At 35.5% G+C, this 12823-nt stretch overlaps 1 protein-coding gene across 4 annotated transcripts in view; it reads right to left on the bottom strand.

Moving 5' to 3' along the window:
* Positions 1–837: 837 nt before the first annotated feature.
* Positions 838–12823, bottom strand: part of NDC80 (NDC80 kinetochore complex component) — a 49594-nt gene continuing 37608 nt past the window's right edge. For 2 of the 4 annotated variants that reach the window (XM_064577860.1, XM_064577861.1), the window contains exons 14-17: positions 10661–10753; positions 9351–9481; positions 7198–7300; positions 840–2705 (exon numbers count right to left, since the gene is read on the bottom strand). In XM_064577860.1, coding sequence (XP_064433930.1) covers positions 2568–2705; positions 7198–7300; positions 9351–9481; positions 10661–10753 — 465 coding nt within the window. In that variant the 3' untranslated portion in view covers positions 840–2567. Of the gene's footprint in view, positions 2706–7197; positions 7301–9350; positions 9482–10660; positions 10754–12823 lie in introns of all 4 variants that reach the window. The other 2 variants (XM_064577862.1, XM_045886977.3) reach the window with 2 other exon arrangements.

Raw genomic sequence — 12823 nt, 5'->3', positions numbered from 1 at the left:
TCCTTGCTCAGCGGGAGGCCTGCTTCTTCCTCTCCCACTCCCCCTGCTTGTGTTCCCTCACTCGCTGTCGCTCTCTCTGGCAAATAAATAAAATCTTAAAAAAAAATAAAGTCACTATTAAATAGTATTATACTATGAATAATACTTAACTAGTGGTCACTTTTAAAGTAGTACATCTCAAATTTTAATGTACATATGAACAACTTGGGGACCTTTTAAAGATTCAGGTTTGGATTCTGATTTTGATTCAGTAGTCAAGCCCATTAAACTTCTAGAATAAAATATAGATGAAAATCATATTGATGCTGGCAAAGATACCTTGAAAACTTCACAAAATGCAGAAAGTATAAAAGAAGCAACAAATTGGGCTTTTTTGATAAGAAACAATCCAGTAAAAATATGGGCCGATATTTGAAGAGACACTTCACCATGATGATACGTGGCTGACAAATAAACATATGACAAAATGCTTAACATTAGGGAAGTGCAAATTAATATCACAATGAGATAGAGCCACACCCCCTTAGGATGGCTGAAATTAAAATGACTGGCCATACCACATGTGGGTGAGGATGTGGAGCAACTGGAAGTCTCATACATTGCAGGTAGGAACATATGGTACCATCACTTCAGAAAACATTATCTAAATTTCATAAAAGTCAAATATGCACCTACCCTGTATGAACTAGCCAGTCCAATCCTAGGTATTTACCCAAGAGAAATGAAAGCATATGTCCATACAAACACTTGAACATGAATGTACAAATAAATGACTTTATTTGTAAGGCAAAAACTAAAGAATCTAAATGTCCATCAGATAAACAAACTCAGTATATTCATATAATGAACACTAGTCAGCAAAGAGGAATGAGCTACTGATATTCAATGCAATGTGGACCTCAAAATAATCTTGGATCTCAAAATATTCTGAAAGAAGCCATACAAGCGTACATATTATTCTACTGATCTATAATAACAGAAAGGAGATCAGTGCGTGCCTGGGGATAGATGGGCAAGTGTCAGGGGAAAGAGACAAGATTGCAAAGGGCCACAAGGAAACTTTTAGTGGTGATGGATATTATTCATCAGTTTGTGATGATTTTATAGGTGTATATGGATGTCAAAACTTACGAAAAATTTAAATAAGTATAGTTTGTCAATACACTATGAAAGGTTCAGATTCTGATTCAGTAGGTTTGGGTGGGGCCAAGAGTCTGTGTTTTTAACTAAAACACGAACTCCCTGGTGATGCTAATGCTGCTGTTTCCATACCACACTTTTGAGGGGCAAAGTCTGAGTTGTCTTTGTCATAAACAGAGGTCATTTGAATGCACAATAGATACATATGGCTGGTATCATACTGGATAGTGCAGATAAAATATTTCCATCACTGAAGAAAGTTCTGTTGGATGTTAATGGCCAAGATTCGTGAGTACATTGGCAACTATTAATCTTGTCCTATTATCTCCTAACTATAACCTGTTTTTGTTCATCCCACCCTCTCAGGCTGCATGCTGTTCTTTCATAAAGCTTTGGTGGAATTCCATTTTGGGTTTTTATATTGTTTCATTTTATCATGCTCTTCATTTTGACTTGCATGAGTTGTAATAACTTTGAATAGAAAGTTCAACTAGGGGCAGATATCAGCTGAATGTGAGGAGCTTCCTAACAATTTAGACCAAATAATCTTACGTTCTAACATGACTTCCTCACCATCCAGAAAATTCCTATCTTACAGCTCCTGTGGCTGGCTGTACACAGTCAGGATTGTGTACTGTTACAAGTAAGTTCCTGTGTGACTTCTACCCCTACAAAGAGGTGTGACCAGAGGTAAATCAGAACATTTGTAGAAATGAATTCTCATCTCTAAAATGAGGGGATTGAACTATTTTATTATTTCTTCTGATTTTCACATTCCATATTCTTCTGCTCATTTCAGAGTAATGGTGGCATGAAGCCAGAAAGAAATTTAGCTTCTTGGCTCTGAATAAGGAATGAGTTGGAATACATTTTTTAAAGAGCCCCAACCTTTGTATAGCTTATACCAGGGATTGGCAAACTTTGTGTAAAGAGCCAGATAGTACACATTTTTGGCTCTGCAGCCATATGGTCTCTGTCCCATATAATAAACATTGCCACTATAGAGTGAAAGCAGTCATAGATGATATATCAATGATTGGATGTGACTGCATTTGGCCCACAGTTTGCTGATTCCTGGTTTAGATCAAAATAACTATCTTCTAACCATCTGAAGTTAGGTTGAGAAATCAGGGGAAAACACACTTTGTTGATATAATTTTATTAACTCTGGATACATAATATAACTAGTCTTTCACATCTAAAGATAACAAAAAAACAAGTTATCATAATTTCAGGTTATACATACTTTAAATTAATGAACTAGATTTATAAAAGATATAAAAATATTTCACAGGCTTGGGAAGATATGGTCATAAGACTTCATTGTAGGGAGGGGTATAAGATATGTTAGAGATTTTTCAAACCTACAGAGGACATTTAAAAATTTACACTGTTAATAAAGTTCTTGCTTAATCAATATTTTATCTTCATTCATCAGAAGGCTTAATTAGAGCAGCTTTCTTCTTATACTTGTCTCCAATCTCTCTAATATTTTCCAAGAGATCTTCAGACACGTATTCTTCATACTCTCTATCAACTTTAGCAATCTGCTCCTCAAGATATTTCTAGTGAAAACAATGAGCAATTGTTAATGAAAAAACATTAAATTCTTTTAGAAAGAGTTTAACTGTGAAATATACAAACAAGTGGTAACATTTGTAAGAACAGGAAATTTAAGGGATACTCTTGAATCCCTTTTTGTGCCCTTTCCTAATCATATCCCCATTTTTCTTCCCAGAGCTAACCACTCTCCTCAACGATGTTTTGCTTTTCTTTATACTTTTACCCCCCTACCCCCCACTGATATGTATGTATGTATGTATCTCTAAACAATATAGTTTAGTGGTACCTGGTTTTAACATTCATATTTACTGAATGATATTAAATATAATACTCTGACTTTTTTCCACTCAGTGTTTTGATTCATTGATGTTAATGCAGATAGCTCATTTATTCATGTACTGCCAAATAGTTTTCTATTGCATGAATATATCAATATTTATTTATCCATTTTACTATTTATGAATTTTAATTTATTTCCAGGTGTGGTAGGCTGAATAGCAGCCTCCTCAAAGATGTCCATGGCCTAATCCCCAGAACCTGTGAATACATTATCTTACAGGGCAAAGGAACTTGACAGATGTGATTAAGGAGTTTGAGAAAAGGAGATCATTCTGCATTGTCTTGGTGGGTCCAGTGTAATCACAAGGGTCCTGGTAAGAGGGAATCAGCAATGTCAATGTGAGAGTCAGAGAGAGAAAACGTAAGGACAGAAGAGTGGTCAGAGGGGATAGAAGATGTTGTGCTGTTGGCTTTGAAGATGAAGAGGCTGCATGAAGGGGGGATAGATGGTTCTATAAAAGGGAAAAGGCAAATAAATTCCATCCTAGAGTCTCTAGAAAGATTGCAGTCTGGGAGGCCCATTTTGTACTCCTGACCTCCAGATATATAAGGAAATAAATGTGTCGCTTTAAGCCATTAAGTTGGTAGTAATTTGTTATAGCAGTAACAGGAAACTAATATACTGGGTTATGTTTTTTACTATTTCAATTATACTATAACAAATTTCAACATACTAGATGGCTTAAGGCAACAGAAATTTATTTTCTCAGTTTTGGAGGCTTGAAGTCCAAAATCAAGATACTGACAGGGCCACTTTCTCTGAAGGCTCTAGGGAAGAATCCTTCCTTACCTCTTACCAGCTTTTAGCAGTTCTGGGCAATCCTTAGCTGACCGCTGTGTCACTCTAATTTCTGCCTCCATCTTCACACGGACTCTTATAAGGATACCGGTCCCTAAATTGAGGACCTACCCTAATCTAGTACGACCTCATCTTAGCTAATGACATCCACAAAGACCTTATTTTCAAATAAGGTCACATGATGAGATTCTGGATACACATGAATTTTGAGAGGATACTATTCAACCTAGTACATTACTCCAGCACACAGTGTAAACATTTAATTAAATACCTAGAACGGAATTGCACCATTTTATTAGGGATTGCCAAACTGTTTTCTAAAATTGTTAACATCAATTTACAACCCCTGCAGTATAAATGAAAACTTGCATTTCTCCACGTTCTTGCTAGCATTTTGTATTCTCAAACTTTCATTTTTTTTGCCAATTTCCTGAGGGTGGGAAGTGGTAGATCTTTTCCTGTTTATTGGCCACCTTAGCTTTCTGTGAAATTCCCATTCAAGTCTTTTGCCCACCTTCTGTACTTATTTTCCAGAGGTCATTATATATCTGGATGCTATTAGTTGTTTTAAAAAATATCATTTACTGTTTTGTGGCTTGTCTTTCCACTCTTTTTTTTTTTTTTTTTAAAGATTTCATTTATTTATTTAGAGAGAGAAAGTGATGGGGGGGAGGGGCAGAGGGAGAGGGAGAAACAGACTCCCCGATAAGCAGGGAGCTGGATGCGGGGCTGATCCCAGGACCCTGGGATCATAACCTGAGCCGAAGGTAGAAGCTTAACCAACTGAACCACCCAGGTGCCCCTCTAGTCTTTCTTTGTCTTTTGATGTAGAGATCTTAATTTTAACAAAGCTGAATTTATAAATAATTTCTTTTGTGGTTTTAACTCATGTCTAATTTAAGAACTCCTTTACAACTCCTGAGGTGTAAAGACTGTGTCTATAATTTTTCTAAAAGTTAAAAATTTAGTCTCACATTGGGGTGCCTGGGTGGCTCGGTCAGTTAAATGTCTGACTCTTGATTTCAGCTCAGGTCATGACCTCAGGGTTGTGGGATCGAACCCCACATCGGACTCTGTACTGGGAGTGGAGCCTGCTTAAGATTCTCTCTCCCTATTCCCCTGCCCCTCTCCCCAGCTCTCATTCTCTCTCTAAAAAAAAATAAATTTAGCCTCACATTAACTTCTTAATCCATCTTGAAGTGATTTTTGTCTAGGTAGGAATCCCAACTCCATTAATAGAACAATTCATTTTACCCCACTAGTCTACAATACAACCTCTCTTATAAATTAGTTTCCTGTCTATGCTCATCCATCTTCTTCTGGACTCTGAATCAGAGCTTGGTTTATATGCATCAGTACTACAATGGGTTCGTTATTGTAGCTTTATAATAATTTATTAACATCTAAACAGACAAAAAAGATTTTGTGCCCTTCAAGGAGGTAGGAGTCTGGAACAGGAGTCAGCATCCTTTTCCCGTAAAGGGCCAAATAACAAATATTTTAGGTTTTGTAAGCCAAATGGCCTTTGTTGCAACTGCTCAACCCTGCCAGTGTAGTGGGAATGCAACCATAAAGAGTATGGAAGTGAATGAAGTATCTGTGTTCCAATAAAACTTTATTTACAAAAGCAGCCCGTGGGCACAATTTGGTCTGTGGGCTGTAGTTTGCTGTCTCCTAGGCTAGACTATCAAGCCACATACAGGACCTGCATGGGGCTCCAATCAGGAACTGCTCAAAGAAAAGTTTTAGCTCAGAGGAAGAATATCCCATCTAAAGATACCACTAGATCCACAGTCCTCTGTTTTCTCTAGTCTAATTTTATCACTTGTAAAATTTCCCCACATTAGGTTTTAAAGATGATTGGTTGACTTTAGGGGCTCCTTTCATAGTTCACTGGCTAATTGCGAATTTTACATAGTGCAAAGTAAGTGCTCTGTAAATGCAGTCTGATCTTGAACAACAATGAACTAAATAGCAAATAAAAGTAATTATCATTAGGGTTTCAAATCTAACTTCATGTTAACTGATTAAAACTTTAACAGTTGTGGTTACCTTTCATATAAATCCCTCGTGATAAATCACTATTGGATTAACATTGAGGTCAAACTAATTGTTACAGATAATAGATAGAGATGCAAAGGATGTTGGCAATGATTTAGTACAATCCTCTCATTATACAGATGAAGAAAGTGAAGACCAAAAGAAGCAAAATGATACATATAAACAGACTTTCTCAATTTGAGCCAACCATCACAGACTGTGAATGAATTTTCCTCTTATGCATTTATTATACATCATCCCTGAGAGAACAAGAAAGTAATTACTCATATAATTATCTGGTCTGTTGTTCAAATTAACAATACTGATTGAAAAAGAATCTATGAAAGGTTATAGAGCCACTAAGTGGGGAGAATCCAGGTTTTCTGATGTAGGATCCAGCATATTTTCTTAGTTCTTTTCACCAAGCAGTGAAGAACACTGGCAAACAAGAAAATGCAGCTCAATGTCTTTCAGGAGAAAGAGGGGAGGGGAAGTAGGATATCACATGCTCTGTTTTCAATAAATGGAAGCCTAACAAATGAGGTTTTTTTCTCTTAAACCATTCACAATTGGAAATATAATATTATCACCTAATAGACTACCCAGGAATTTTATTTTATTTTTTTAAGATTTTATTTATTTATTTGACAGAGAGAGACACAGCGAAAGAGGGATCACAAACAGGGGGAGAGGGAGAGGGAGAAGCGGGCTTCCCGCGGAGCAGGGAGCCCGATAATGCGGGGCTCGATCCCAGGACCATGACCTGATCATGACCTGAGCCAAAGGCAAGACGCTTTAACGACTGAGTCACCCAGGCGCCACTATCCAGGAATTTTAAAGTTTAGCAGTTCATCTTGGCTTCTAGGCTCTGTACAGCAGGTTGGAGGAATAGTATTATTGTTGAACTTTTAAGCTATGCTTCATGTTTCATTTAAGTACTTTATTCTATATTTTATCAGTACTTTACATGAAATAAACGTAAAGGAAAAATATTTGTCTTAACACATGCTGTTTCATCTTAATCTTAATGAAATCTTAAATGTGCTGATATGTTTTCAGTATATAGAATGTGGCCTGGCACATCATTATATACTACTGATGTAATAAATACCATTATATGTTGTTTATGTGAACAGATTGCTTTATGAAATGCAGATGCTCCTTTCACACCACTAAAAAGGACTCTTTTGATAACTTTTTACTAGAACATATTTTCCACAGAAATAAAATTTATCATTTAATTTCTGTAGAAACAAAACAGAAATGTAGTTTTAAAAAGCTTTATTAGAATGTAGGAAAGACCTTCATACACTTACCTCCACAGACCCTACATGTGTGGCAACCATCTCTAAAAGACGCTGCAAGTTATTTCCCACTTTTCGTCGTTCTTCAGTTGTGGTTTGCACAATTAGTTGGTATCTGTAGAATAAAAACTCTTGTTTGAGTTATCTATGAAAAAACCTAATGCATCAGTTCTAGTTAGCTCACTTCTCCTTTTCATATTCAATAAAGCCAGACTGTGCTTGGTATTTGTGCTGTTTGCTTCTCAACCATTAAAACAGAAAAAAAATTTCAAAGATCTTTTGCAAGCAACAGAACAAAACAGCACCAAAACCTTGTGCTTTAACATATAAAACTTGGGAGCAAATGGTCTTGATTGAGTCTCCAAAAGGACTGTAAACTTAAATGCTTTCAGGGAGAAGGCATTCAATACATTTGAATAGGGGAGTGGGAGTCTCACTTTTAGGCATGCAAATTCAAATTAAAAACAGACTGCAGCCAAAAAAAAAAAAAATGCTTCAGCTGAGTTTTTTATCCCTAAACTACAAATAAGCAAATGAAGAGGTGTGATTTTTCTTAAGGATTGTACTTCTAACCTCAAAGTCAGATTTTTTTAGTTGAGGGCCACTTAATTAAGACTTCTACAAAAAGAGCCTATGGATTAACTATTCAGTATATTGACTTTATATAGGTTTCATGAGAGAATTATATACACAAAGGCAGAATACTCTTTAAAAAAGGGATGTCACCATTTAGTTACCGTTAATACACAATGTGGCTAAAACTCTTCCAATGTAAGTTTTAAAATAATAAGGGAAAGCAAGAGGGAAAACTTGACAATGAAGAACTAAGAAATGTAACATATACAGTTAGTTCTGCTGTTTGTTTGGAAATACGTATTTGTTCCAGTTGGGTTGATATATTACATAGCAATTTGACCATAATGCAAAAATTTGTATCTGTTTATGCCATCTCTTTCCTTTTTTTAAAAGTTTATTTATTTATTTTAGTAATTCTACACCCAATGTGGGGCTTGAACTCACAATCCTGAGATCAAGAGTTGCATGCTATTAAAAAAAAAAAAAAAAGTTGCATGTTTTTCCAACTGAGTCAACAGGTGTCCTTATGCTATTTCCTTTTTTTTTAAAGATTTTATTTATTTATTTGAGACAGGGAGAATGAGAGACAGAGAGCATGAGAGGGAGGAGGGTCAGAGGGAGAAGCAGACTCCCCGCCGAGCAGGGAGCCCGATGTGGGACTCGATCCCGGGACTCCAGGATCATGACCTGAGCCGAAGGCAGTCGCTTAACCGACTGAGCCACCCAGGCGCCCTATGCCATTTCCTTCTTGAGAAACACTAGGTGAATGCAGAAAACTGCATGCAGCTGAATCCAGATGCAAAGGAATACACTAAACATATAAAAACACACCTCAAACATGTACCAGCTCCCTCAGTTCATTGCATTATGTGATGAGTCACATGCATCCACATCTGGTATTAAAACTTTCCATCTGATTTCAGATAATCGTTCTACCTCATCTCAATAATTTACAAGCTGCAACCCCTTGAATGCCCCTTTCCCCAGGCAAACTTCAGGTCTCTTTAAGATAAAGTGTCATATTTATCATAGCAATTATGTATTTCTCAACCATTTAACATGTGTACAATTGTGCTAACATTTTAGTTAGGTTCCCATCTTTTGCTTATGTGTGTCACTGACAGAGATTTTAAGTGTTGTACCCAATCCCAATTTTACTATAAGTCCTGATTTTTTACTGCATGATTTTGCAGTGTGGTGATTATTATGAGGGCACATACAGTGTTACAGTAGAATGACCATACAATTTATAGTATATAGTTTACACATAATTTCTAGAAAGTATAAATATCTTAAAAATAGTAACAAAGTATTTCAGTTGACTGAAAATTTTATGCTGTTTTCAGGGTTTAAAAGCTGCTTCTTAATTAGATGTAAAAATGAATGATTTCTTAGGGGCCAAGAGCTCTAATAGAAGCAGAATATGTTTAGGGACAGTATTTCAAGTTACAAGCTCTTTTTGTTACCTCTTCTTCCCCAAATTGCTCTATAATATAAATTAAAGCTAATAAACATAGATCTAGTTTTACAGAAATGTTAAATAATTAATCTGAAAATAAACATTATAAATCTTGGTTACGTGAACTTACTCTCTCTGAATAGCGTCTAATTCATTCATAGCTTCACTGAGGCCCTCGTTAACAGCACTCTCCAGCAGATGTTTGTGTTTCTCCAAGGACTCCAGCTCACTGGCACATTTTTTGTCCTCTTCTTCAGCTTCCTATCAAGATAAGGGCATGGTTATGGTTTTTGAAGTTTATGTTCTGTATATTCCATATACTACACTACTCCATATACTAAATATACTCTACATACCAAATATATGTAACATATTAAAAAAAAATCAGGTTGCATCATCATTTGTATTCTCAGAATGTATACTGTTTTACATGTAAGAGATTTTAAAATGCTCCTTTGGGAATTTTATACTGTAAACCTAAATATGACCTTCTCAATAGGCCTATCTAGAAATCAGATACTGATTTAAATATTTCCTATGATCATCAAGAGGCCTTTTTATATGCAAAAATGTGGGTAACTTTCACACTACCTTCATTTCACATATGTATTCATTATGCACAGGCAAAGGAGCCCAAAGTCATCAACTCCTAAGTTTTTTAAGATGAAATATGAAAGCCTTTCACTGAAGTGCTTTAAAAAGGAAAAATGCAAGTACTGTCATGGACAACATATGAAAGAACAAAAATGATTACCAATTGCCTCATATTTCATATGTAGATCGTATTACTGTCGTGTGTTTTCTAAAATTTTCTCACTGCTTAACAAAATGTATAGGCCCTAAATACACTACAAGGCCAAGAGAAAGTTTTCAATTCCTAATACTTTGTTGGTGTAACTAAGTAAAAAATATTGGTATGACTAAAATTTTCACCTAAGTTATATAAGTGGTAATGAGCAGTCATCTGAGTGCTTCCCTAAGTAAAATGCTGGCCATAGGTGGATGGATTAGAGGTGGTGGGAAATGAATCCTATTATTTTACCTACATTCCCAATTTCATATAAATGATCTTTGGAATTTGGCCAAGATAGTTGTCCGTTTGCAATGACTCTTTACAGGCAATCATATAACGAAGGTTTATGCTTTAGGAGTGCTTAATACTAAATTTCTATAAAAGGTAGAAGAGACTACATTTAAAACATGTTTTGGTCTTACAAGGATACAGAATCTCATATTCAAGTCTAAAATATTAATGGAACAGTAAACGTGTTCTAGTGTGAAACAGCCCAATTCCAGGAAAAAAATCCTGGAAAAAAAACTCCTTATAATAAACTTCAGAAGATTAAACTTAAACACAAGTTATAGGATATAGCTTAAAGATTTAGTTAGATGTCAGAACAGGTCAAGGTTCACCTATACAAACTGTGGCAAAGTTCTTACCTTAACTTTTTGTTGGTAAAGATCATCCAGCTTTTGAACTTCTTCTTTCAGAGTTCTTACACCTCTCCTGCTTTCTGTTATCATTGTATTTAACTTGGAGAATAAAACTTTGGTTGAGAAATCATAACCATACATCAAAAACATTTTAGTTATAAAACTTTCGTATTATTGACTGACCATGTTATTTCTAGTCCTTTTGGATTCTCACCTATCATTTGTTCCCAGAATTTATTATTCCCCTGAGAGGAGTTAAATAAAAACAAACACACAAAAAAACTTATTATTTTTTAAATGTACAATACTTAAATGCAGAGTGGCATTCGATAGGAATCAAAAATCTGGCTTAATTCTCAGTAAAAGAAGGATACAAGTAACTTTTCCACTAGTTGCTGTGGGAGTATTTTTAAGCTCTCATATATATTACATAAATATTACATGTGTTATATACACTCTTAACATTTTTATATTAATACATATAAGTTGTTTTTGCCCTCTAGTTTTGAAGTCTAGCTTTACTTAGATTTGATCTATTTTATTAGTTATCTAGCTTTCCATTTGTGTGTTTACTTTCTAGGATGTTAAAGAGGTTTTCATATTGATTTTATTGGATGTTTGCTAACTGGTTATTAGTCAATGCATTCTTCCAAAGAATAATAAACACGTTTAATCTTATTAAAGTCTGAGCTTTAAGATCTGTTGAAACCAAAACTAAAGAAAAAAAGTGTTTCCAAAATTCATTTCCTGCCAACAAGTGCTAATACAGCTAATACCAGTTGATACCAGTAATTAATATGGAATGTTTTCCAGCTAGACCAAGAAGATATTTGCTGTAGGAAATAGAAAATAGCAAAAGGTATATATAAGCTGGATCTTTCTTTAAAAGGATGATTCAACACATATATGAATTTGCAAAACAATTACATATACATATTTTTGGGAAAAATTCAGTAAAGCAATTGTTATTTGGTATACGATAGGATGGCAAAATGACTATATATTTATTAGATAAACTTGCATATACTTCTCATTCAATTATCAAAAGTCTCTTTGTAAGGGATATTCCTTTCCTATTTTACAAATGAGAAGAGTTGGCTAGAATGAATGCTATTCACTTAGGATCATGCAGCAAGCATATGCCCAGAACTCCAACCTAGATGTTCTAACTCCAAGGACTTTTTCTACACCACCTGACTTTCAAGTTATTTGAAGACTAGAGGGGCGCCTGGGTGGTTCAGTTGGTTAAGCATCTGACTCTTGATTTCAGCTCAGGTCATGATCCCAGGGTTGTGGGACTGAGCCCTGTGTTGGTCATGGAGCCTGCTTAAGATTCTCTTTCTCCTCTCTCTCTAGAGTTACGAAAGCTATTCTTTAGCAGGAAACATTTTTCTCTACCCTTAAGGTTCTTTTGGCTGGTCTAAGAATTAAAGTGACATGAGACTGATTAACAGGAGAAAGTCAAATATAATTTTGTATGTATGGGGAATCCACAAAGACATGAGATTCTAAAGACAAGCAAAATGAAGTATATTTGTCATCCTGAACTAAACATAAGAGGGTAGGGGTCTGGGATTTCAAGAAAAGGAAAGCAATTCATAGGAAGATGGAAGAGTAAATGTTTGGTAAACAAATGTTTGCTGGGCCACACAGACACAAATGGGACATAGAGAGGAATTTTAAGAAAGAGACTGCTAAAGTTCCTCCCTGTCTACCATCCTTAGTTTATATTATACTGTAGTTAGCTATGGTGATAGCTCCCTTCTGGGAGGAGGTCCTTTAAATTCTTTTAGGCAGTTAGGGGTTAGGTGGAGATCAATATTTCTTCCTGAGTCTTTTGGGTTTTGAATATTTTCAGTTCTAAATAAGCTGCATGCCAGTGCTCGCTTCGGCAGCACATATACTAAATAAGCTGCATGCCAGAGTGGCACATCTTGGGGTGATTCGCCCTTGACCCCTACACTATAAACTTCCAGTCTAAAGATATGTTACTTCTGAAGTAAGTGCTAAGTTAAACAAGTTGTTTCATTAAATTTACTTGCGGTAAGACCACTGGATACCCAAATAATCAGAACTTCCACTAGGAAGTCACATTTGGTCAAAATCATGTTTACTTAATCTCTGAGCAGCTTCTAACTTTCATGTGAGCTTTACTAAAGTTTCACCAAT

The sequence above is a fragment of the Mirounga angustirostris genome, unplaced genomic scaffold (genome assembly GCF_029215605.1).
Source record: "Mirounga angustirostris isolate CCGP_5_RB_7025 unplaced genomic scaffold, mMirAng1.0.hap1 SCAF_14, whole genome shotgun sequence".
NCBI lineage: Eukaryota > Metazoa > Chordata > Mammalia > Carnivora > Phocidae > Mirounga > Mirounga angustirostris.
The sequence above is the reverse complement of the archived record's forward strand: the minus strand, read 5'-3'. Positions and strand labels throughout refer to the sequence as shown.